Source organism: Elephantulus edwardii, unplaced genomic scaffold (genome assembly GCF_000299155.1).
Source record: "Elephantulus edwardii isolate Elephantulus edwardi_28Jun2011 unplaced genomic scaffold, EleEdw1.0 scaffold00001, whole genome shotgun sequence".
Classification (NCBI taxonomy): Eukaryota; Metazoa; Chordata; class Mammalia; order Macroscelidea; family Macroscelididae; genus Elephantulus; species Elephantulus edwardii.
This window is the reverse complement of record NW_006399751.1, coordinates 16,177,700-16,191,254: the sequence shown is the minus strand read 5'-3', so window position 1 is coordinate 16,191,254 and position 13,555 is coordinate 16,177,700. Positions and strand designations below refer to the sequence as shown.

Sequence of the window (13,555 nt, the reverse complement as noted above, 5' to 3'; positions counted from 1 at the left end):
GAGAATTGATGCCTTTGAGCTGTGGTGCTGGAGAAGAGTATTGAGGGTACCATGGACTGCTAGGAAAACAGATTCATCCTGGCAAGGGTCAAAACCAGGCGGCTCCTTGGAGGCAAGGATTCTGAGGTTCCGTCTAACATACTTTGAACATGTTGTAAGGAGGGATCGGTCCTTGGAGAGAGACATCATGCTTGGGAGGGTGGAGGGACAGCGCAGGAGGGGATGGCCCTCTATGAGGTGGATTGACTCAGTGACTAGGGTAATTGGGATGAGTGTATCGGAGACAGTGTGATTGGCACAGGACAGAGAAGAGTTTAGGGCTGTTGTACATAGGGTTGCTATGAGTCGCAAGTGACTTGATGGCACATAACAACAACAACATGTTAAAAAAGGAAATTATTTAACAAGTCAATAATCCTACTTTATAATGTTATTAAAAATAATTTCTAAAAGCAGATTTTTTCATTTGAAAGAAAAAATCCCTTAGATTTCGAGAATGACATGAAAGAGTCATAACCTAGTCATAATTTCATAATGCAGCTTACTATTTTATTACCCACCAAACTGTAAGAGAAAACAGCATTATTTACATCCTGCTTTCAGAATTAGTTCCATATACCAGTCTAGGGAACCACCCTCTTAACTAGGCAGTGACCCACACTGTCCAAGATCTTGTTCAGAGTCCAGAGAACTAGCTACAATCTATCTAGATGAACTTTTTGCCACCAAATCAATTCTGACTCATAAAAACTCTACAGGACAGAACAGAACAGAACAGAACTGCACTAAACGGTTTCCAAAGCTGTGACTCTTCACTGAAGCACCTCTTTCCCACCACACACTTCTCCCTCCCACAAGAGGCTGGTGGGCTTGAAGAACCGACCTTTCAGCTAGCAGGGAACTCTTTAATCACCTGGGCTCCATCAGAAAATGGTGAAAACTCTTTTAAGTATGCTTCAAATATATAGTAAAAAAACCAAACTACCACACCCAACTTTTGGCTTTAGTTTTGGCAAACACCAAGTGGGCAAGAACATTACATGTAGATAACAAGAATGAGATTATTTTCATTCCAGGTAATACAAATATTGCCAGTGTAGTGGTTTAGGACAACATCCTCTTTAATGCTACAGTAGTTGTAATGGTGGGTATCATTTTACTCTGCCCTGTTCTCCTTTGAGAGAGTATATAAAGATTTTTGAAAGCTGCCAGTTTCCTATTTTAGTCCAATTTTTAAAACCAATAGTGATCTACTCACCAGGAAATAAAATTAGTTCATTTAAGAAGGGCTATCAAATTGGCAGTGAGTAACAATGACCAGATGTCAACCTTATGGTTGGATTTCCCAAAGCTAAACTCTCAAAACCATAAAGTAAACAGTGTTCTGAATCAGCAAAGTGAGAAAAGCACTTTAAAAAAGTGACAGAAATAACAAAAGAAGGGGTGGGCCATGTGTACTTTATTGAGGTACTCTTCTGTTCCATTTTATGGCTGAGGAATTACATTTATAGCCTTCTACAAACAACCTTTTCCTTCTTTGAGACAATCTCCTTTCTCTTAAGGGTAAAAATGTAAAAGCCAGAAAGAAATTAGTTGTAAGAAATACAAACTAAAATGCATTCTCACTAAATCAGCATTTTAAGTCTTCAACAGCAGTGTTTTCATAAACCTTTAGGAATACAAGAAATATCTTAGGTTATCTATTTTTAGGTCACCAATATTGACATATTATTTTCTAAACTTATCCATAATATCTGCTGACAGGGGGATCTCTACTTGAAAAATCTAATGTTACATACCTCAGCAACATTACAAGGTCTGCATCACTGGAAAGTCGCACCAATCCTGGGGTTCCTTCAGTTCGGATAAACTGAATCTTCTCCCTTTTGAAGTAAAGAAGGAATTCACAGTATTATGGGCTTTTGGAACATAATTTAGTCCTTTATGTCTCATCTTAAAAAAAGAATGGTAGATATATTTTTGGGTACATAATATGCCACATCCACAGAATATAAGTTCAAGAGAGAGAGGGTATTTGCCTTCAGGGAAGACCCTATGAATGTCAACAATGCCCAGGTCCTTGTTGGATAAAGAAGGTTCTTTTACTGGATAAGAAGATTCTTTTTAATATCTACCATAAATAGTAATATCATTCAGCCAAAAACCTCTTGTTTTTAATTTGTGTTACAGTCTATTGTGGATCTGAAAGCTAGGCAACAATTTGGGCCATTCAGGCTAATTGTGCGATTCTAAAAAGAATGTAGTATATGTAGGCATACTTTCTATATGTTTAAGTTCCAGAATAGCACATATTAAGTTCTCTCACTCAGCTGCCAGTTTGTTATACTGTCGTGGCACACATATTTCTGGAATATGCATGTACTAGTTCTAGCAGTACTACGGTAATATTACAAGTACTAGCAGGGTTTACCCATGGTGGGCAGATTTCAGTAAAGTTCCCAGACAAAGACACACTAGGTAGGAAACAGGACTGACCATCACCTTATGAGATATTGTGTTTTTGAAAAGCCTATGAATAGCAGCAAAAATCTGTCTGATACAGGGTCAGGAGATGAGGCCTTTAGGCTGCAAGAAACTCAAAAGAGAGGAAGAGCTGCCTTTTCAATATAGCATCTTAACAATGGTGGGTGGAAGAAGGCTTTCAGTCAATGCAGAACCTTCACTGACTGATGTGCCATGATTCAAATTGAGAAGAAACTGTTGCAAACATCAATTAATAATTGCAACAGAGAATGTATGAAGTATGAATCTTGAAAAATTAGAAGTTCTCAAAAATGAAATGGGACACATAAAAGAAAGCTTTCATAGGAAATAGTGAGGTGAAATATGCTAGTATTGACCATTTTTAACAGGACAATCACATGGTCTACTTCTACAAGTTGAAAGGCAATGGTATCACGTTCATCATCAAAACATATGTCAAAATCTATTCTAAAGTACAATACTGTCAGTATTTCACATGGCATAATATCCAAAGTCAGACAAGGTAAGACCTGTTAATATGAATATTATTAACACTTATATACAAAGTACAAAGATGAAGAAATTGCAAATTTCCATCAACTTCTACAGTCAGAAATCTAGTGAGTATGTAATCAAGATGCATTAATAATAACTGATGATTAGAAAGCAAAATTTGGAAGAAGAAGCAATTGTAGTTGTAAAATATAGGCTTAGTGATAGAAATAAGGCCCAAGAGAACATAATAAGAGTTTTGCTTGCCAACAACATATTCATTGCAAATATTTTTGAAAAAATTGAAATAGTAACTCTACATACAGACCTCATCTGATGAAATACACAAGGATCAAACAGACCACATCTTTGGAAAGGAACAGTGCAGAAGTTCAACATCATCAGTCAGAACAAGGTCAGAGTAGAACTAGCACAAACCACCAATTTTTCACATCTAAGTTCAAATTGAAGGTGAAGAACATGAAAACAAATCCATGAGTGTCAAAACATGGCATGGATATATCCCATCTGAATTTAGGAACCATCTAAAGAGTTGATATGAAGCACTTGAACATTAATGACCAAAGACCAGAAGAGTTGTGGGATGACATTAAGAAAGTTAAAAAAAAGAGACTAAAATAGATGTTATAAGAGATTCTGAAATTCAATCTGAAATGTAAATAAGCTAAAGCAACAGGGGGAAAATGATGAAATAAGAAATTTAAACAGAAGACTTCAGAGGGTAGCTCAAGAAGATAAAGCAAACAATTAAAATGAACTAGACAGAATTGGATTTAGAAAACAGAAAGTAGAAACACAGCATCTCTCAAGTGAAAGAACTGAAGAACAAATTCAGGCCTCCAGATAAAATTCTGAAATATTCTATGGGCAAAATATTTAAGGATGCAGAAAGCATCAAAAGAAAATAGAAGGCACACATAAAACCACCATACCAAAAATAAATAAATAAATAAATTGGCCAATAGAGAAATCATTTAAGGAAGTAGCATATGATCAAGAACTAATGGCTCTGGAGCAAGCCCAAGCTGCACCTATAGCATTGGGGGAAAAAATTAAGGCTCCAAGAATTGATGGAATATCAATTGAGGTGCTTCAACAAATAGATACAGTCCTCTATGCATCATGAAATTTGAAGACAGCATTGGCCAAACAAGTGAAAAAAATCCAGGTGTGTGCCCATTCAAAAAACTGGTAATGCAAAATAATGTAGAAAGTATCAAACTATCATTAATAACATTCTTGAGTAAAATCTTAATGAAGACTATTTAAAAATGATTGGAACAGTATATCCGTATGGAACTATAAGAAATGAAAGATTGATTCAGAGAGTCTGTGAAATAAGGGAATATCAATACTGGTGTTAGCTGCTTCTTGATTAAAGAAGAGAATACCAGGAAGATGTTTATTTGTTTTTTATTGACTGTGCAAAGGCATTTGTGTCATGAATCGTAATAAATTATGGATAACATTAAGAATAGAAATCCCAGACATTTAATTGTGTTCATGCTGTAGAATGACCAAGAGTGGTTGTTTGAACAGAACAAGGGCATATTGCGTGCTTTAAAATAAGCAGCTTGCATCTTTTCACCATACCTACACTGAGCAAATACTGTGAGATGCTGAAGTGAAAACATTACCTTTGATTGGAACACAGCGGTCAAGAGAAATACATAGTATTTATTTTAGTGCTAATAACAATGTATATGATCATGATTCCTGTATTATCAAGTAAACCATCAACTTCCAATATAAGAATTTCAATTTAGTCATTTATTATCTGTAGAATATCTTATATTTAATTTGAATTTTCATAAAATTTTACTCATTTTAAAATTTCTAAATTCTGAACTCTCTCAAGATACATTTCCTATAGAGTGAAGTCAATGAGATGGAAGGCAAGTTTTAATTGTTCATATTTAAAAAAAAATCCCTAACCCAAAGAAACAATAATTGAATTGGCCTCAGCTACACAGTTTACTCTCTCATTCTCATCAAGTCAGAACCAACCAGTTCTGGGTTGGCCAGTTCTGGACCATCCATCGGGTTTCTGAGGTTGTAAATTTCACAGGAGGAGACTGCCCATCTTTTCCCTGCACAGGCACTGGTAGATTTCAAACTGCCATAGAGGCAGGGACTTTCAGTTAACAGAACAGCTTCCTAAAGACCAAGTCACCAGAGCTCCCTCTCAGCTGACTAAATGAATAGAATTTAGTCCTCAGGTGTTTGGGTTTTTTTCCTGGTTGGGTCAATTTAAAAGAATATGTTTATATATAAAGCATCTAGGGAGCACTGGTGGTGTAGTCCACAGAGAGTTGTACAGCCTAGTCAAATGCTAAGCTTGTCCAGGGGCCTGAATCCACCTCTATGGAAGAAAGACAGGCAGTCTCCTGCCATCACAATGTACAGCCTTGGGCACTGAATGGAGGGTCACTGTATGTTGAATCTTATGAAGGTAGTGAGTTTTGAATAACAAAGAATCTAACCTTCAGTGTTTTTGAATTTTTTAAAAAACTCATACTGCCAGTAGCTAGTTATTATATGTATACACATATGTATACTTATACATATATGTATGTATTGGGCTGCTAACTGGAAGTTTAGCAGTGCGAACCCCCCCAGTCACTCTATTGGAGAAAGATGAGCTGTGTCCTCTCATCCTATGGTTTTCTAGCCTTGCAAACCAACAGAGGATGGCTATGAGCTGGATTAGATTATACAGCAGTAGGTACTAAGAAACAGATGGATGACAGGCATAGATGTGGAGGGATATTTTCAGAAAGGCCACCTGCCTGGGGTTATTTTCATTTACAGGCTGAGACCAAGCAGAACATTTCCCTTCCAGTGTTGCAATCATATCTGCAGCACGTGATGGAAACCAAGGCTGATTATCTGGTGAATGATTTTTTGATAATATTGAAGTTGACTTAAAAAAGAAAGCTAAATTAGAGACTAGTTATCTTGGAAAAAATGAGGAACACTTGAACCAAAGAAGTATCCTTATAAGGGTCAGTAACAAGTTCTTTGATCTTGAAGAATCAAAAGCTATCTCTGACAAATGCACAATTTATCTCCTAAGTCTATCATTACAGTGAACCTCGGGGAAACAGAACAAAACTGAAAACAAACCAGCTGAGCACTCTCCCTCACTTCCTTAACTGCGCTCTGCAGGGTGGACTGAACGATGGTAAAGATACCATGCACTGAACCATGACCTGCAGGATTCCTGTGAACAAGAGAAACATCACAGCTTCCTGAGTCACAAGGATGACAGAGCGAGGAAAGGTAAGAAGGAAGGCACAGAGGGAAATTTCCCAAGAGGGAAATTTTTCATCACTTTCCAAAAACAACTGCTAGACAGTGAAGGCAACTGGCCCGGTTCCTCAAGTGAGAAGGTATCACAGGCGGGTTAGAACCAGTTCTCCACCAGGGCAGCTTATTATTTACCACGGTATCAGGTCACGGGTTTCCGCGAACCTGACCCTCAAGAAGGTCACCGAATGTCCATCACATACCACTGTCTTATACCGACATGCATTCACTATTTCAGTAAGTATTTTCTGAGAACCTACAATGTGGAGGGAATGGGGCCACTCACTTGGAATCTAACAGAGTCAGGCAGTTTCTCTCTCAAGGAGCTTATAGTCCAGTGTCCGAAAGAAAGTCAGCAAGCAATTTTTTAAATCATGATTTGAAAGTTCACAAAGCATATTGGTTTTCAATCAGCTACCCATGTGCATTTTATTTATAATATTAATTACAATATCTCACAGCATACATAACAACATCCACAATGTCTGATCACCCACATATTTTACTTTGCCTTTCATCTTAATACATGTTTATTATCTATTTACTCATTTTTACTCTTTCTTTCTTCCCCTCCCAAGTTATTACCACATGAGAAGGATTCTATTTGTGTATAAGACTTTCTTGAGCTATTTATAGTAAAGGTCTTCTACAATATTTGTCCTTTTGTGATTGACTTATATTCACTCAGTATAATGTCCTCTAGCTTCGTCCATGTGATACAGTTTTATGAACTGTTCACTTTTTTCAATGTTTCATAGTACTTGATTGTGTGAATTTATCATAGTTTCTTTTTCCAAATGTACATTGATGGACACTTGGGTGGTTTCTCTGGATACTAAGGTGTATCTGATACAGGCCATGGTCTTTGCAATCACTTGTTATTCATCAGAGAGCTGGACAATGACCAAGGAGGATAGAAGGAGAATTGATGCTTTTGAGCTGTGGTGCTGGAGACAAATATTAAGGGTACCATGGACTGCTAGGAAAACAAACAGATTCATCCTGGAAAGGGTTAAACCAGGTGGCTCCTTGGAGGCAAGGATTCTGAGGCTCTGTCTAACATACTCTGGACATGTTGTAAGGAGAGACTGGTCCTTGGAGAAGGACATCATGCTTGGTAGGGTGGAGGGACAGTGCAGGATGGGAAGGCCCTCTATGAGGTGGATTGATTCAGGGACTGGGGTAATCGGGTTGGGTGTATCAGAGACAGTGCGACTGGCACAGGACAGAGCAGAGTTTAGGGCTATTGTACATAGGGTCGCTATGAGTCTCAAGCAACTTGACGGCACATAACAACAACAGCAACAACATTGTGAATAATGCAGCAATAAACATGGTTGCATTTATCTGTCAGTGTCACAGTTCTTGTTTCTATCGGATGTATTCCTAGTAGTGGAAGAGCTGGATTAGATGGTATTTCTGTTTTAAAGAAAATGCCATACTGTTTTCCATAGCAGTCATACTATCGTACATCCCCACCAGCAGAGAATGAGTCATACTCCTGCCAGTATTTTTTTACTGTCTTATTGAACTTGATTCTTGTTCCTGGGATTAGATAATATCTCATTGCTTTGATTTGCATCTCTCTACTAAGGAAGAAAGAGGAATTGATGTCTTTGAATCATGTTGATGGTGAAGAGTACTGACTATCCCATAGACTGTCAAATCTATCTTGGAGAAAGTTCAACTAGGGGGTGCTCCTTACAGGCAAGGATGGTTGAACCTTCATCTCAAGCACTTTGTACACGTTGTCAGGCAGAGCCAATCCTTGTGAAAAAGATATCATCCTGCTTGGAAAAGTGGGCAGTCAGTGAGGAAGGGGAAGGCCTTCCGTGAGGTAGATCGATGCAGTGATTGCAACAATGGGCTTGCGCACAGCAGAGGCTGCAGAAGGGGCAGGACAGGGCTAGGTTGTTCACAGCGGAGCTCTGAGTCCTAGTCAGCTCAATGGCACCTAACAGCTTGTGGTCTTGAGAACTGTTGGCTATCTGAATGACTTCTATGAAGTTTCTTTTCACATTTTTTTGGCTATATCCACAAACAATATTAGAATTATGTGAAAATATGTAATAAGTTGTTTTGTTCAATATGACAGGTTTTGGAAGCAGGAATGGCATCCACTTCCTAAACAACATGTCTCTGGAAACTATGAGCTTTGATAAATGTTGATAGCTGTAGAGGGGCTTCAGACCTTCGGTTCATAGGGTCACTAAGAGTCGTGCTCAACTCGAAGACAATCAACATGTAATAAGTGGTTTTGCTCACTGAACTGTGTTTGGACCTTCTAGATCTCCTAATCTATAAAGTCCTATATAGGGTCCTTTTGTGCTTAAAGACAAGACAGCATTGTTTTTTACTGTCAAGAGAGTAGATCAAAGCTGAGGTGAACATTCATCTGAGAAGTGTTACTCGTATTTTTCTAAGAAAAATAAAGCAGAAACTACTTCTTTGTTATCAGGTGTTTACCTAATAGACCGGTGTTTCTCAAACTGGTGTCTCTATGAGAAGTATGCAGGCATAGTCAATTTCAAGTTCTGGGAGAGGTTTTGTATTTTATGTTTTAATTTTGACAATTGAAATTGGTTAATAATGATATACAAGGGAGTTCTGGTGGCCTAGTGGCAAGAAGCTGTGCCTGTAATCCCAAAGGCAAGCGGTTTGAGGCCACCAGCTGCTCCATGGGAGAAATATGAGCAATCTCTTCCTGTGAGAGTAACTGCCTTTGAAAACCTGCCATGGGTCAGCTATGGGTCGGTTCTGATTCTACAGTACACAGCAACATAACAATGATATTTTGGATAATCTGGATAACAGGTATGACAGATTATTGTCATATACGTTCATCTCATGTTTTCATTAGAATGGAAGTTAATGTCAAATGATCACAAGTAAACTTTTAAAGTGTTTACAGCAAGCCTGGCCGCTTGGAGTGGGCACGGACAGGGCCTCGAGGTTAAGGATCATTACAGTGGCTCCTGTCTGCCGCTCATACATAACTCTTCTACTCACTACAAAGACAAAACTTTCTTTGGCAATATTAGATTACACCATGAAAATAACGAGGTAAGGCTAAGTTGTCAAGGGCTGAAGAGGCAAAAAGACAGGACTTAGAGTATATTATGTGTTCATGCCAAACAAAGGGTAAACATTATCATGACTTATTGTAAGAAAAAAGTCTGCAAGAGTTTGAAAAATTTACAAAAATTCTGGTGGTAAGATTTATTTATCACAGGACACATTAAACAGTATATATATTCTTTACTATTGTATTGGGGGGAGGCACTATTGAATAAGTAGACTTACCAAGATGGTAAAGTAAAAAAAAAATAAGTTTCTTTAAGAAGGAAAAATTATGACCACGTGAAGGTCAAGGACACTATGATGGGGTATTAAGAATCAAGCCAAAGGAGAGTGAAACAAACAAACAAAAAACACATGAACTATCTTTGCGCCAAAATCGTTTCAGAGCTGCTGATTTCACTCCTGAAAAGGGAAATTTTCCCATACTGATGTTAATCCTATGTTACTGATCTTTGAAGTTGTATTTTTTTAATATATTTTTGTTTTGTTTTTCAAAATCTGTGTTCCTAATAATTCTACACATATTTTATATTCATGCACATTTAGATGCTATTAGAGTAAAAGTAGCTAAACTCAACATTGAGGTTCTGCAATGGTTTTAAACGTAACAAATCTGAGCAACAGTGTTAAAGATACTTTAAACCCTGAACAGAGAGATATTTTGAAGGTACATAATATTTTTATAAATTTATACAGCCAGGAAGAATCTGTGGCAGACATTTACTTTCTTTCTTTGCATTACTTTCTCCATAATGAACAATGTCTATTCAATTTTAATGGCCCATATTGTCTCTGAGTTGTGGTGCTAGAAAAGAGTACTGAATACATTGGACTGCCAAGAGAACAAAACAGGTCTGTCCTGGAGAGACTGAAACCAATTTCCTCCTTGGAGGCAGGGATTTTGAAGCTCTGTCTCACATATTTTGGGCATGTCACCAGGAGGGACCAGTCCTTGGAGAGGGACATCATGCTTGGAAGGATAAAGGATCAGCACAAGAGAGGAAGACCCTGGATGAGATGGATTGATACAGTGTGGCAATGGGGTCAGGTGTGTCAGAGATGGTGAAGTTGGCTCAGGATAGTCAAGTTAAGAATTATTGTGCATAGATTGCTAGGCTATGAGTCAGAGTCTACTTGATGGCATACAACAAAAACAAAAATAACAACATCATCATAGTCCAGAACCAGGTGTTCTGGTAATATGATGGTTAAAGTATTCAATTCTTACTCATAAAGGTCAGTGGTTTGGATCTGTAAGTTATTCCATGGGATCAAGATGGTAGTAGTCATCTCCACAAAAAATGCAGCCTTAGAAATTCTAGTAGGTAGTTTTACTTTATCCTAGCTTGGAAGCAGGAGTAGCAACCACTTCCAAAATAGCTTGCTTCTGAAAACTCTATGAACGTGGAGAAACGATGAAAGTTATACAAGTGTTCAGGTCTTTCGTTCATACGGTCGCTATGAGTCGTCTATGACTCAATGGCTCCTAAGAACAGCAACAACAACAACATTGGGTCATTATGAGTTAGAATCAACTCCAGGGTAATGGGTGCAGTGAAGATTTTGCTCAAAAAACAGATTTTATCATTTGCCCCTCTCTGCATGAGTTGCTTTCTCTGATTCCCTAATATGGTCACTTGGGTACAACTTTCACATCCTTTTGAAATGTCAGTTTCCTCACTTCTCTCTTTGTGCTCCTCAAGCACTCAGCTCTATGCTGTGCACACAATGAATGTTCTGTAAATGACACACCAAGTACATGATAAGTTAATGCTAAGATAACAGATGCAACTCCTAACGAGTTTCCTGTAAGAGTATGTTCAGTGCTTGGAATAAATAGTCTTAGTGTCACTCCTTTTGCAACAACAAAAATAAATATATTAAAAAAAGAAAAACAGAAAGTTGACAACAGTTTATTTATTTACAAAGATCATGTAAAGTTCAAAGACAAGCTGAGGGGCAATCTTGTAATAAGGAGACTCAGAACTACTACAACAACATGCTAACATAATAGTAACAAATGCAGCTCGAGTTGCTGGGTGTTTCTGGCTCTCAGATGCCCATATTCAGGTCTCAGTAACCACTTCCTCCAACTTAGAGAATCACCCAAGAAGATCAACTCTAGCAGAAGATCATTTAAGGACAATGAAGTCTCAAGACCGGAATTCCCACGGAAAGCACTCTCGCTGAAACCAACCCACATTTTGTTGAAGTTAAAGGAGGCATGTGCTCAGAAACAACCAGAAGCAGCAATTTTGAAACCACAAGCTCTCTGGTTTGCAGACTCTGAAACACACAGCTTATTTGCATGCAGCTCTGTAAGACCCTCACAATTGTTCAAATGTTTTTGTTTTTTTTGTGGTGTGTTTTGTTTTTTTAAAATGTTTTATATCTCTGCCTTAGGGTAGTTTTGGAGAACTTCTCCTGACATCTCTAAAGGTATAATGTTGAGAAAGAAAAACCAGCACTTATTGTTCATAATCATTACAGTCACAAGACAGTATCTGACTTGAAATATTGCCAAATGGTGAAAGGTTAGCTTTGCTTTCTACCTCCATTAAATAGGTTATTGAGTTGGAAACGTTGGTGTATTATGGTCATATGGTTTCCTTGGGACTGCAGGAAGGATAGAAATTAGCCATATATCCAGGGCAACATTTGTTGTAAATGGATATAAATTAGCTCCCAACATCTTATCATGACACCAACAAAATATAACAACTTCGTACAAACCCCAGTTCAAGATAACAATTATACTTCCTTCAGACACTTGTTCTTTAAACCCATATGGATGTACAATTTGAAGAGTGGTTTATCCATTACTTATATCTTTAGGACTCATAAATAGATCCAAAGGGTTAGGAGGCAGCTTTGGTCCAGCTGCTTCTTGGACAGAAAAAACAAACGGAATGTGACTATGTCAAGTCACAGTAAGCTTAATGGTGACTCTTGCAGGGTTAAAACTAGTATCACTTGACTCAGGATAACGGGCTCCTTTTTTACAAGAAATGAACGGTCACTTTCTCTCCCTCCTTCCTAATTTGCACCAGGAATAATAATATCACAAGGCCTTGGAATTGTATGGCATTTCTTTTTACAAAACAAGGACAGAATACACATTGTAAGGAAGAAGCTCAGCTCCACTTTTGCCTTCCAACCCTCTGCTCTACTTCTAAAGGCAAAACTCTAAAATCTAAGGCCTTATCACAAATCACCGGTAATTTTCTCACAGAGTCTGAGTACTTTTTAAAGACTGGAGTGGAGGTTTACAAATCATATTGGGTTTTTATACAATCATTCATAATAACAATAATTACCACTTAGAGGGATCTCTGGTGGCTTTGTGGTAAGGAGCTGCACTGCCAACGCAAGGGTGTTACCAGCTGCTCTGTGGGAGGATGATGGGCAATCTCACATGTGATTTAGTGCCGCTGAAAATCTGCTGGAGGGTCAGCCATGACTCAGTTCTGACTCCATGATACATAACAACAATGTAACCCATTAATCAGATGTCTAATCAACCCTTTTTGTGTGTACCCTTTCCCTTCACCCAATTTATCTATTTTTTCATTTGTTCTAACTTTTCTTCCCTTCCCTTCTCATTCTCACTGAGACCCCAACATTGCTTCCCATTCTAAACCACACCTTAACTTTTTATAATCATGGTCTTATACCCTAATCATCTTTTTGTGATTGACTTATGTTACTCAGAATAATTTGTTCTAGATCCATCCATGTTGTACAGCATATCATAACTTCTTGATCGTTTTTTAGTGACGCTCAGTATTCCATTGTGTGAATGTATCAGACTTATGTTAGCCATTCATCCACTGATGGGCACGTGAGTTGTTTTGAACTTCCTGCTATTATTTTATTATTAGCTATTATATTGCTGCAATAAATATGAGTGCACTTAGGCTAACCTGTGCCGCAGACCTTATTTCTTTGGGATGTAAACCTAGTAGTGAGATTGCTAGATCAACTGATATTTGATCTCTGCTGGATCAAATGGCATTTCTAGTCCCAACTTTCTAAAGAAAGCACCAACTGGCTTTCCATAGGGGCTGAAAAGAATTGGAAGACACAGAAGAATTTCATGAAACAACATATGAGCAAGAGCCTATGGTGATGAAAGAAGTTCAGGCTGCTTTGAAGGACATGGCAAAAA

The 13,555-nt window shown here is 37.9% G+C and overlaps 1 protein-coding gene across 1 annotated transcript in view; it reads right to left on the bottom strand.

The window, feature by feature from the left end:
• Positions 1-13,555, bottom strand: part of HECW2 (HECT, C2 and WW domain containing E3 ubiquitin protein ligase 2) — a 328,392-nt gene that overhangs the window by 84,443 nt on the left and 230,394 nt on the right. The window contains exon 17 of the mRNA XM_006878743.1: positions 1,800-1,883. Within this exon, the coding sequence (XP_006878805.1) occupies positions 1,800-1,883 (84 nt within the window). The remainder of the gene's footprint in view (positions 1-1,799; positions 1,884-13,555) is intronic.